The 14,335-nt window shown below is 31.6% G+C and overlaps 1 protein-coding gene across 1 annotated transcript; it reads left to right on the top strand.

Annotated features, from left to right (window-relative positions):
- Nucleotides 1-13,864: 13,864 nt before the first annotated feature.
- On the top strand, nucleotides 13,865-14,335 carry LOC128034725 (secreted RxLR effector protein 161-like). Its single transcript, XM_052623560.1, has one exon. It carries the CDS (start codon nucleotides 13,865-13,867, stop codon nucleotides 14,333-14,335), a length of 471 nt encoding a protein of 156 aa, XP_052479520.1.

The following is a 14,335-nucleotide window of genomic DNA, read 5'->3' as shown; positions in this document are numbered from 1 at the left end:
AATAAAATTTCAAATTAAGTTTGGAAACCTTCTAATCATGTCAAAACTAATTAAAAACACTTTGAAACCATATTTTTACCCAAAATCCTGAAATCCACCATTAACAACCTAATTTTTGAATTTTGTTTAAAACATGCGATTTAATGGTTAAAAATTTTGTTTAAAAGACTAGATATCATTTAAAAATAATTAGGAATTGAATCGTTGCCTTAGTTGACAAAAAACTGAGCATTTGATCGAAAACCTAAAAAATCCACAAGCTTGACAATAGAGTAATCTATGGTGCTTTTAGGTGTTTTTCTGGATTTTATGGAGGTTTAATGATTTGGAAAGTGATTGGAATCAAAGGATTAGAGTTTGGGAATCAAAAATCGAATTGGAGAGCAAGGAAGAACTAGGGATGATACAACAAAAAATATGGAGAAGACTAACGTGGGTTTTGTGAATAAAAAGGAGGAAAATAGGGTGAAAATTAAAATTTGGTTTAATTGTCTCTTAAAAACTCTAAGTTTTGACTCTTTTACAAATCATTCCTAATTTCAAAATTAAAGGTATTTAAACTCATTTTTAGGAATTGAATTAGTTTTCTAAAAACCATAATAATAAAAAACATTACCGATATACCATGTCACAAAAGTTCCAACCACTCTAAGGCTAAAATTCCTAAAATACCCCTAAAACTCCTAGTTCCTATTTTGGGGTGTTACAATCTAGAAACTGTAATCACCGGCACTTAGTGCCTGGAACTGAAATCACTGGCACAAAGTGCCTAGAATTATGACACTGATACATTGTACTTGGAAACTATAACCACTAACACTTAATGCCAGGAACACCCTAATGACATGTCATTTGTATCCTAGCTATTCACTGAGGCGAATTTTTACTTATACATACACAACCCATAGTTATTAAAATTTCACAAGAAATTCATGTTAAATTTATTATTTTATCAATTTTGTCCCTAAACTTAAAACTAACCAACATGTCTTTACAAAATAGTCCTATTTAACAACAAAACTCTTAAATCTATCATTCAACTTCAAAAACATCAAAATTCATCAATGACCAATTTCAAAACATTTAAAATTTTTACAAATTAGTCCATGTGTTAGCTAGATTAAGCTGCAACTATCTTAAAAATATAGAAATTACTGAAAACGATTAACAAAATGACTTGCATGCATGGAGTTTAGTATGGTCGAACTTGGGAAGTTTTAGCAATGGTGTTTTGGGTGTTTATTTTTGTGGTATCCAAACCAGGAAAATGAATATTTTCTTTTGTTTATTACTTAACATATAATTATTAATAATTAAAAAAATAAAATACTTAAAATTGACCATTTAACCATCCACTTAGATTACTTAAGGTTTAATTACCTTTTAAAGCCTCCAATTCATGTTTTTATATACATTAGCCACTTATAACCTAATAACGATTAACTTTTGTAACTTTTATGATTTAGTCCTTTTTCCTTAATTAACTATCAAATCACTAAAATTTTCAGACCAAACTTCAATACACCTATATAGTAACTCTGTAAATATTTAATAAAAATATTTACAAGCTCGATTTGTAAAACCAAGATCTCGATACGTCATTTTCCAAAACCACTTGACTTTAGGGATAAACCACTTGTACTTAAATATTCGTTCAATTAACAAAAAATATCAAATCACAATTCAATATAATACTATATTTGACTCGTAAATATTAAATAATAATATTTACAGACTCACTTGTCAGATTTGTGGCCCCAAAACGACTGTTTCCAACACCGCTGAAAACGGGCTATTACATCGCACCATTGAATACCTTGCACATTCTAAGTCCTTTTTTAAAAGGGATAAGTTATTTTAAATAAGGCCGATCTTACAAGCTACCTTTAAGAACTTAAGTTATGCGAACTTGGTTCGCAAGATTTCTATAACTCAATAACTTTATGGGTTCGCGGATAGTAGTTCGCCAATCACTATGGTTCACTTTTTAGTAAAGTTCAACCCTTGTCTCCTCAAAGTAACCTTGGAAAAATTTATCAGTTTTTCAATTTTAAAATAATCATGCTATTGTCTTTAGCTTTCTTAAAGATTAGAAGTTTGTGCTTTAGCTATGAACTCATAAAAAAATCAAGGTAAGTAATCCTCCTTTGTAATGGATTAAAGATGTATGTGTGGATAAAGGTTATCCCAAGTCATCAATCTGAGTGCAGTCTGTCTGTGATATGAAGTAAGTGCCATCCTTCATGCTTAGGACACTGCCATCTACTTTTTATATGTATGATATGAACTGATGTGATGATGGAAATGAGGAGATATGTTTGTGTAGCCTCCGGTAAGCCAGCTATATTGCAAATCGGATTGGCAGATCATGATAAAACATATTGTTCTGAATGAACAAAAAAAGATATGAGGAATTAAGGGGGAGAATGAATGTAAATAAGACTAAATGATATGCTTCTGATTTTGAATCCTGGGTATGTGATTGACATGAAGATGGATTTGTCTAATTTGTGCTAAGTTGGCATATAGTATAAGCCCAAGTGATATGTAAGTTGGCGTATTGAGTCAGTCTATGTTCTGTATACGCCATTGGACGTACTATGCTTAATACGTGTATGTTCCTCAAAAAGGTTCAGTTGTACTATAAGTAATGTATTGTTTGATTTCTCTTTGGAACTCACTAAGTTCACATGAACTTACTTTGTTACCTTTTCCTTCTCAATCTTGCTGATTGAAGGAAGATTTTGTTAGAAGGACTATGCCAGAGTGCTGCTACTATTGTGAGTTGATTGTTTTGTTCGATATATGCATAACTCGTGGGAGTGACATATAAATTTATTTTGAAAAATATTTGTATAAAGAACATCTACTTGGATAAGACTTTGTTTTTAAAACATGTTTATTTAATATCAAAGTTAGGACTTGAAGTATCATGTTCTGTTTAATGAAGACTTGAAGTATCATGTTCTGTTTAATGAAGTTATTATATCTAAGCTTATACACCATATGGCTTGTAAGTTATTTTTAAACTATTGATGATTTCATTCAAACTTTAGTAAAGCAACAACTAATATATGTTTTATATCTATAACTTGTAATAATTATATAAAGCTTCCGCCGAAATATTTTAAAGTTAGTTTGATTTTAAGTAGTGACACACCATACTCGGATCTTATTATAGGGTCAGGTTTAGCTTGTTACAGGATCACTTGCCTCGTCATTGTTTACCTTGCGATCTAATTATCTACAATTTTTAGAAATGAATGGGTGAGCTCTTGCGAACTCAGTGAATATACAGGAAAGAATACCACATTGTAGCATAAAAAATAAGTTAAATAAGAACTTTGGAAAATCATTGAACTGTGAATTAGGTTCGCCATACTTATGTCAAACCTAATTCACTAATTCTTACTGTCAGATAGCTTATACTATAAAACATTGTCCTTTAGAAAACATGATTTCATAAACAAAATATTTTCTGTTGGATAAGCAGATCTCCTTATAATGCCTTAGAATGACTCAGAAAGTATTTACATGCCCCATAAGTGCAGCATAAAATTAGGCGAGACATGCGAACCCTATTTAAATTCTATGCGAGCCCTATCACCTGAACTTCATGAACCTTACTACCTTAATACATACGAGCCTACATGTACGAGCTTAATGTTTCATACAAGCCTACATACATGTGCGAACCCCCTATTATGTGCGAACTATATGATATGTGTGAACCCATATATTGTATGCGAGCCTAATTTTTATGCAAGCTTTAAATGTATGCGAGCACTATATCATAATGTGAACATGATGTTATTGTGAATATATATGTGTGTTGTGTGCCCTGTAGAAATGTGAGCTCCGCTAAATGAAAATTGTGCTATTAAGCGAATTATTATGTGCGAGCATTGTGATCCCTATCTTATTTGTGCATTGTGAATGTGATAAAAATGATATGTTGGCATTGTGATCTCTAGGAACCATTGGATATAGTTGGCATGCCATAGATTGTGATTGCTCACCCTTATTATTACGATGGCCATTGTGGCCCAGTGAGGCATTGGAGAGATAAGAGAATATAGAGCATAGCTCCATTAATCGAAGAAGCATAAGGCTCTATGAGTCATGAAGTGTTTTGGAGAGTGTGAGCATTCGTGCTACACTTATATCGGAGATGCTTAAAGCTCTTTGAGTCAAAAGCGAGGAGCTATAAGGAGATTCGTTTATCCAATGTATGATAATAGAGTCCACTTATATGTTTCACAATCACAAGTTACCAATATATCACCACAATGTGCATGAGTATTGTATATAATGTGAAATGTTGTAGAATGATTAATTGCTAGCATGTTGAAGTGTTTATATGTGTTATATGTGAGCGCTGAATAAGCTTCAATAAGCTCACACTTCTTATATACCTTGCAGATAAGTAACTAGTGGGACTAGTGGTAAAGTGTGGCAACCCAATGATCCATCTCAAGGAAAATACTTTCGAGTATGTGATTTGTTTTCAAACCCTAAAGTGGAACGCAATGTGGGACTATCTTATGGGTTTAGAATTAGACTTAAACTTTCAAAAAAAAATTATAGGTTGTAAACAGACATTACAGTCTGTTTAACTTCGAATTTGGACTTTTACAATTGCTTGTTGAGTGCTTGAATGACTAAAATTTTTATACATGTTGGTTGCTATTAATTCAATAAACTAACGAGTTTATGCAGCCAAGAGAGATTGACGAGAGCTAAGGTATGCCCTTGGGCCTTTTGTATGCTGAAGTAAATTGATGACTTATTATGCATGAAATAAAGGTAATAACTTGTTAAACAAAACCTTCGAACCAACGAAGCATAGTACGAGCCATGAGTTGCAAGAGAGTAGGTCATTGCCATACCATAATGTATACCATCTAGTGTTCGCCATTAGTGGATTCGCCAAACAAATGTGTGTTCACCAAAGTGAGGGTTCATCAAAACCATGAGAGTTCGCCACTTAGAAGCTCACCAATAGGGATCGTCAAACTAGGATGAGTACGCCAATGAATAGGAAGTCAATTAATCATTAAGTTCGCTAGTGATGGTGGTTACTCCAGGTTAGTGAGTATGCCAGTGCAGGTTAGTTCGACAAGGAAGTTGGGTTCGCCAAAGCAAGTAAGTATCTCTAAGAAGGGAGTGCATGTATGTCCCTTCCATTAGTTACTCTAGCAGTACAAAAGGAGATGTGCGTCTATGCTCGCCAGTTTAGGGGTTTGCCAAACTAGGGGTTCCCAGGACCTGTTTGCGAGTTGGGAGTCACGAGTAAGTCACGACCTGTTAGACTTTCAGTAAGTGGGTTCGCAGGTGACTTAAACCTAAACTATTGTGCTTGTTTTTGATTATGTGACTAGAAAAGCATGTTATTAAGTTTATTTTTATTATGATTAAAGTTGCAAATGCGTGGTGTGCATGGTTGGTTGGTGTGTTATGTAATGCTTTCAATGGAGAGTCACTTCGATGGCTAATGTGAAGTTTGAAATTCGAGTCGGACCATCCTAGCCGGGTTTGGGGTGCCACATTAACTGTTGCTCCTGTCCTAGTACAGGAGAATATAGCGGATGTGCTCACCAAGCCTTTGTAAACTAGCTTTTTCATTAAGTTCAAGACCAAACTTCGAGTTGTTAGTAGATATGAAAAGTTGCAGAAAAGCAACCAGTTGGTATAGAGGTGGTTAAGCTGTTAAAGTTGTATAGTTGCTTCAGTCCGTTAGAAGTTAATTGTTAGTTAGTTTTGTTAAGTTAGTTTGTTAGTTTTGTAACCGTGTTCATTGTTAGTACTGAATTCTTTAACTAATTCATTAACTAATCTTGTATAAATAAGATAGATCGGTCCTTTTGGATTATTAGAACTTAAATAATAAAACAAGTACACAGTTTTCTCTCCTCTCCTCTTTTCTTCTTTACTATTTGGATCTATCTCAAACACAAAACAAGGGATACATAAAGGTTGATGTTTATATACACCTTGTGACAATAACCTCTCTAGTTTTAGAAAGCTTGGAATCCCAATGATTTTGCTAATTGCTTACACGTCTTTGATTTGGCTTTCAATTTGGGAGCTTTTCTTTCGAGATCCGCCTCATGCTTGAACTCCTTTGCCCTTGCCTTAAGGTTCTTCTCCAAATAATACTATTCATTTGAAATTGGTACTCACAATTAATAAAGATGGATTATAAAGATGAGAAGAGTTAATTGAAGAAAAGCATACATTATATCCGCCTGCATAGTCATGCAAATCGCCACCTTTTACTTCAACTACACTATTCGCTATTTGTCGATTGAAACACTAAAGACAATGCCACTATCTCTCTAATTGTAATTTTTTAGAATTTGAGCTAAAATGATAAATTTTGTAAATATTGAGAGCTAAATTTGTTGAATTTTTTACATTTACGATCAAATTGATAAAATTTGTAAACATTAAAGCGTTAAATTTATTATTAAAACAATAAAGAAACCTATGTTAGCACTTCCTCAAATTTCTAACATGTTAAAAATATTATGTTCAAAAATTGTCTTTGGGAAAAACTTATCGAGTTTAAAATATAGGTATGTCTTCACTTTCAATATTCAAAGTTGGTCCATTTTAAATGTTGTATTAATTATGTTATATTATATATTATGCAATTTATATCACATAAAGTTATATCAATTATAATATATGTTATCCAAGATTTAAAATTTAAAAAAATCATATAAATAACTAAAATAAATTTTAAAAAATAAATAATAATATACGAGAATCTAAAGCTCTTTACATATAAATATGTTATCAAAGCTTTAAACTGTTTGGGTTAACTATTTACAGAAAGTAATAAAGCTTACACAAAATTTAGGGCTCATATATTAGATCGGATTGAGTTTAAGTAACAATGAATAACTCCATACCATATCCATTCACAAGTGTCAGCTTCAACTCTGGTATCTCCAACGAGTCTGAAAGTTCCAATGGTGTTCCGTTCAACAATACGACACTGCTTAAAATGTTTCCATCTTTTGGAATCAAATAATTCTTCTCGCTCTTTATGTCCTTTAAATTCAAAATTTGGACTCCCACCATTTAGATTTAGATCAATTTCAAAAGAGGTAGTTTTCAATAAGTTGATGAAAAAGAAAGAAACCCCAGGCTGCAACCAAACAAAAATTTAATAAATAAAAAATTAAATTAAAATAATTAAGTCAACCAAAATAATAAAAATTATCCCCAGTCAAAGCTTGTTTGCAATAAACTTTGTGGTTATAAACCGATGTCATTCCCTAAACAAAACATGGATAGATAGATAGATAAATAGATAGATAGATAGACTCCAAATCCACACAATTCATTCCCTAAAAAACAAGAAAATTACATTCGTGAAAGTCAATAGTATATAAACTAATTTGAAAACATAAAAATATTAATATTAATTAAATGCCTAATTCATAAAAGTCAATTTTATATCCTTTGGGAATTCTATAACTCATGAGATCTCGAGTATTATGTGAATACCAATAAACAATCCAAAAAGTATTTTCAGTTCTTCCAATAAGAACATTTAAACCAAATGTAACTTTGGCTCTGCAACATAAAAATAACATTAATAGCTCATATCATAGTTATTATTTAAAATAACATTAAATTCAAATAAGTGATAAATTTATACGGTGTTTGATTGAAAAGCTCATTGAGCTTATCCCATCACTTCATGTCAAGACATCCAATGAAAAAATTAAATAAGAAGTCATTGTCTTGTTTTTAGAATGGTTGGAAATTCTCTAACATTATTCCGAATGTTGAACACCACTTGATCTTGCAACCAACCTTCAACTCTAATTTTCAAAGGATTAAATGCTGAAACCATAATTTATTCACCAACATTTATTAGCATATTAGAAGTTGCTCATATCAGTATAAAAAAAATAGTAAAGAAAACAACAAGGCACATGCATCAGAATAACTCCAATACTCACATTTTACTGTCTTTTCAAGAATCTTGTTCTTCAAATCCTACAAATAGGATATATATAAAATACATATTAATAAACATCTAAGTAAATAAACAGTCTTTAATCAATATATACTCAAAATATAAAATAAAATTACCAAATTAAAAAGTCCAATTTGACCCCACGGACATTGATTATAATCACACTTGTTTGCACGTCAACAATCAATCAAGGGTAACACAAATAAAATATTCATCGGTTTGAGCAATGGAAGTTGCTCCTTCAACCACAACTTCAACTTTTTCAGCCTGTAGATCAAAAAAACATGAAACAAAATGAATAAATTGATCATTGGAAAAAAAAAAAGGCAAAACTTGAATAAATTGTTTTGATAAAAAATGAATGACTATTTATAAATCAATAATACACTTGAAAGTGAAGCTAAATAAGTTAAAGTTATGATTAAATTGAAACCATTAAAAGATTTATTTGTATTATAACTCTCTTTTATCCGAAAATAATAAATAATATCAATTTGAATAAGATGAAAGTATTTTGATAATTTATGCATGCATTCAATTTACGTCTGATCCTTTTAATTAAAATTATGTCTTTTATTTTAATTAAAATTCTCCTAAGATTAGTTGGTTTTTCTTTAAGTTTAATTAAATTTGTCAAAAACAGAGGCGAAAAGGTGAGAGGGCCCTAAAATGGAAATTTGTTGTTTTGATCTTTTAAAAATTTTAAAATTTTAAATTAGTAAAGGTAAAATTACATTTTATCCTCCTTAAAATTATAAAATTTAATTTAATCCTTTAAAAGTTATAAAGTTAGAGACTATTAAAAATTAAAATTTCATTTCAACCCTCCCTAAAAAAAATTTCTGACTTTTACCCCTTGTAGAAACATCATAGAGTTTTAGTTGTGTTTTCCATTTTTAATGGATAAAAGAAAAAAAGGGGATAAAATAGATTAGGGCAAAAACTGCAGAAATAACGGGCAGTTGTAAAAATTAGAAAACATAAGCACTCTAACGGCTGAGCTAAAACGGCCGCATATTCACCGTGCCTATATTTTTTTTCTTTGTATTTTATGGATTCTTTTTCACTGTTCCTTACTGTTCAGTAATGTGGTAACAAGAAAGATATATACATAAAATCAAACTACTGAATATATTTACTATTAAAAACAAAAATACTTTATCAAATACAGTAGGAATTGACCCAGTCGGATAGTTCATTTTACTATTTAAAAAATATTAATATTTACATATTTTATTATTAAGTATAAATAAAAGAAACAGTAATTTCTATTACCAGCTAGAAATTTGGTCAAGCTGAGTCGGATACAAAATAATTTTTTTAAATGATTTTTTGATTAAATCAGTTGAATCGAACAAACCAATAAACTAATAGCTTGATCGTCCACATTAAATTTACCTTATGAGAATGTCCGTTTGGTATCCAAAAACTGCTCAGCAACAGTCGGACTTGTTTAATGTTGAGTTGGGATCAAGACAACAAAAGTTCTTCCGCCGAAGAGGTCTATGCTTCCTTTGTTGTAGTAAGGTCTAATGGCCTGATTAAAAATTTTCTAATAATTGATTTAATGAAATCTCATATTTTTCATATTAGAAAACAAAATAACCCATTAGGTTCATGATTGATTTTTTATAATAGGTTAGATCGTACCAATAAAAATCCGTTTTATTTCATTTATTCTAACGCAATGATTCAACAATCATTTAGCCAAAATCACGAAACTATTCATACACTCTTGGACAGAAGTAAGCAATTTCAATTTTTGATAATTTTGTCACCATCTAATTGTTTTATCACAATGTGATAGAACAATTAATTAAAAAAGATCCTCTAATTCTAATTAAGAATTTATTGGGTCCTTTAGGAATAACCCCAAAATTGCGAATTTAGCCTTTAATAACTCACAATCAGACCTCGGTAACTAAATATTTGGAACTTAACAATTTAAAAAATTCAAATACTTAATAGTTGAAAATTGGTGGAAGAATTTATAATTCAATCTATGCGGTAACATTTTTATGAATAAAATAAAATTGAATTAGTATTTTCTATCGTCATAATTATTGTGAAGAAACGTACACAAGAATTAACATGATTCCAACTACTGAATATATTTACTATTATAAAAACATTAATACTTTACGGAATTGAACTAGTCATATTCTTCCTTTTACTACTTAAAAATATTAATAATTACCTATTTTATAATTAAAATAATAGCTTTTATTATCAGCTACAAATTGGGTCAAGCTATAAAATAAAAAGAGGTATATGTTGGAGGAAACAAATTTGAGTTACAACTATTATTTCCATGAATTAAGATAACTCTCAACCTATACCAATTTGTAACATCTCCAACATCATCTGATAACGTTGATTATTATTAATTAACTAGATTTTTCCTGAAATTTAAAGAATTAATGGTAAGTAAATGAAGATTTAATAATATCATATAATTATTATTTATGTTTTTTATGTTTTACCTTAATAAATTTAATATTACACATAAAAATGTGATTTAAGAAAATTTAAATACCACATTACATAAAAAAATGAATCCAAAATAAATATAAGATTAGTCATAAATCTTTAAATAATATATACCTACTATTATTTAAGCTCTTAATTGGGTTGGTGTCACAAGTCAATCGATGAAAGAACTCGATTAGAGAAATTACAAAAATACATTTTCGTAAATAAAATAAGTTATAGTATTCGAGGGTATTTTAATATTTTCTATAACGCCTAAATAATTTATTTCTATTTCTATAAATCTTAACATAAATATATATTTGTTTCAATGGTTAAGTGTTTTAATTGTGTGTTTGAGGTCTTATGTTCCTATTTTTGGCAATTCTGTTTTTTTTTTATCCTACCATTTTCTTGCTGAGTAGGCTTATGTTATATTGTTTGTAAATTTATATTAGAATGAGCTTATTGGTTCGAGTGGTAAAGAGTTAGTTTGCTGGAGATCTTGTGTTTGAATCCTCGTGCAAGAGTGAATGTTAATTTTTGTCTCAATTGTCTGATAGATTTTCGATGGAGCTGGAATTTTGAGGTGGTTGGATTTGGTTAGTGGGGTAGTGGGGAGTTAAAGAGATTTTAGGGATATACTTCTTTTTCCAAAATTTTTCTCTTCCCCAAATTCACGTTTATTTTTCCCATCTTCCATATTGTTTTTTTTCTTTCTTCTTTTTTTTTCTCTCCTTTTCCTTTGGTCAAACGGCAGCGTGGTGAGTTCTTCGATTTTGCTTAATCATTCGGGTCCTTGTAATTATCTATTCTGCAGTCGGAGTATTTCGTAAGTAGTTTTTTACCCTTTTCGTTGCATGGCAGGGATTTTCTATTAGGGGAGTTAATTTGCAATTTTCATGAATATTGAGTTTGAATGCTTGGATTTGATTGATTGTTTAGGAGAGGGGCTGGAAACGTTTGATTCTTCGACGAATTAGATTTGAGAAGCATTGTTCGTCAAAGGTGAGCATTTCGGTGGATTGGGGATTTTTAGTTTTATAAATCGTTTCAGTTATTGACTAGTGTTCTTAATTGAATTTTAGGTTCTGGTTGTCTCGTGGGAGCATTTATGTCAAAACTGTACCAGGTGTGTACCTAAAACACGAGAAAATGAGGTTCGACGAAAGCTAAAAATTGGGTTTGTCGATGTCACACGTGCGTGTGGCTGGCCGTGTGACTGTTAAGGGTGTGGCCGTGTGCGAGACGCGGCCGTATGATGGTGAATGTATGGTCATGTGGACCACACAGGCTAGGCCAGGTTGGGCGTGTAGGCCCACACGGGCATGTGGGTCCCAAATTCTGAAATTTTCTTTAGGGTCGCAGGGGTCATTTCGATTGACTGTGGGCCTACCTAGGGTTGGTAAAGGCTAACTAAACCCATTGTATGTGATCTGTTAATCTGATCTGAGTAGGAAACTGATATGCATGTCTGACTGTTTTGCATAAGTAAGTATAATATTTGTATACGAGCATGTTAATCATGTGATTCTGTATCTGTTATCTGCATGTTGTATGTGTATTTGGGGTGGGATTTGTATATGTGGAGGAAGTAATTTGCACGAAGACCTTTCGTCTAATTTTTGGCAGTTTGACTGCATATTATTCTGTTATGTGTCGCATCGACACTATATGTGTGTAAGGATGGGTGAGTGTTTTTAACCCCACATGGTGTGATGGGATGGTCGGAGATGGTATGTAGAGGATGGGGTAGGATTCTGTATATTTGTCCTGCTTATCTAATTTTGATATCTGTATCTATTAAGGACTTAGGTCCAAATCTGTATCTGTCTGCATATGAGATTCTGTGTATGTTGCATGACTATTTCTGTTAGGTTACACACTGAGTTTACAAAAACTCACATATGTTTGTCTGTTTTGTTCAGATAATCCTCATACATAGGCGGGCATGTTATTTTTCTTATCCTTATTTACGGGTTCAGATAATTGTCACGTCTTTTTTTGTAAACATGTCTTTTTTTTTAATATTTCGTAATACTTCTATAGGACACTTGTCAACCCCATGATCCTATTTATTGAGTCTAAAAACTTCACTAGTAGTGTACCGAATATTTTCCTAAATGAAAATGCTGCAAACGAACAAATATATTAAATTTATACAAAAATGAGTTATTAAAGTGTAAAAGAATTCACATAAATTTATAATAATAAATCTATAGTACGTTAAATACGTGAAGAATAAATTCAATGAAAATACTGTTAGAACTAAGGTTGTCTTACAATGTTTGTTCAGTGACTTAATTAGTCATGAACTCAATCAATCAAGATAAAAGACAACTCGGACATACTTATATGTTGGTCTTTTCTACGTGAGCTTTATTTGATGTTCCTTTTTAAGGAAATGGGACTCATGAAAATCCACATCTGTTGTTCTCAAAATAGAAAGTATCAAGAGGTGTATTTGTGAAGAGATTGGATTTTTTAGGGGAGTTAGAAATTGGATTGGTTTAAGGTGGGATTTTTTTCTCATTCCCAAAGACGTGATGGGTGGCTATTTTCAAATAGATCTTTTCTGATTAACTTAGGACTTCATTAATTAAATATGTGAAGTAGTAGAAGTCAGGTTTATCTCAATTATTGGTGCTTATCCTTGTTGCCTAGGAAGCTTATAAATAGGTAGTATACTGCACAATCAAAGTGCTCATTTTTGTTAGGTAGAAAGTTGTGAATTGTTACTTTGTCTAAGTATTCTCTTTGCTTGGTTTCGCACTCAATTTTAGGTATTATTTGTGAGTGAATTGAACTTGTGTAAGTGAGGTTTGAGTGAGTGGTTGTAACTAATTGAGACTAGCTATTGGGGCTACAAATATATCTTGTAGAAAAGTAGTTTGGTCTTTCACTAATAGGTGATTGGATCAATTGAAAAATAAGAGACCATTCACTTAGTGAGGCTCCGTAGAGTATGATTGTTTCTAAACTGCGTTAACAAACGATTGTGTCCAAATTTCTCTCTACTTTTGCTATTTTTATTTATGTTTTACTGTTTAAACAATTTCGTGACTGAACACGATATTGCACAACCAGTCGATACTCAAAGCAAATTAATGTGTTTTTCAAACACAAACTTTTTTTTTCTTTAAACTAGGAATAACCCTAATTCTTAGTCAACAACAATGATGCTAATTTAGCTCAAACTAGAGTGGGTTGTAATAGGGAATCAGGCTGCATATGTGGATGACTTTGTTAAGTCTTTGGACTTGAATGTTTCCCTAAAAAGCTTGGGGCAACTGAATATTTTCTTAGGTATTGAGGTGTGTTACACATCTGATGGATTGTTCCTAAGTCGAAGGAAATACATTTTAAACTTGTTGACAATACTTCATATGGATCAATCAAATGGCACTCCTATTCTCAAGGTCAGCTCATGTACTTTGTTTGCTCATATTGGCAGTACAGTTGAAAATGACTCGTAATATAGGAGCACTGCAGTACATTGTCATTACTAGGCCGGAGACTGCCTTCTCTGTCAACAGGGTGTGTCAATTCATGCAAAAACCTCTTGATCAGCATTTTAAAGCAGTCAAGCATATACTAAGATATCTACAAACCACTATGGATTATGGTATATCCTTCAAAGCAGTGTATCGGTTGTCTCTAGTTGTGTACTCTGAAGTAAATTGGGGAACTAATCTAGATGACAAGCGTTCCACCACTGGGTTTTGTGCTTTTCTAGGAGGAAATCCTGTGTCTTGGGGCTCTAGGGAACAAGAAGTGGTCTCTCATTCAACTACAGAAGCTGAATATAGGAGCTTAGCTCATGCCACTATAGAAGTTATTTGGCTAGAGCCTTTGATGTCTGCATTATAA

This window comes from Gossypium raimondii, chromosome 11 (genome assembly GCF_025698545.1).
Source record: "Gossypium raimondii isolate GPD5lz chromosome 11, ASM2569854v1, whole genome shotgun sequence".
In the NCBI taxonomy this organism is placed as follows: domain Eukaryota; kingdom Viridiplantae; phylum Streptophyta; class Magnoliopsida; order Malvales; family Malvaceae; genus Gossypium; species Gossypium raimondii.
The sequence above is the reverse complement of the archived record's forward strand: the minus strand, read 5'-3'. Positions and strand labels throughout refer to the sequence as shown.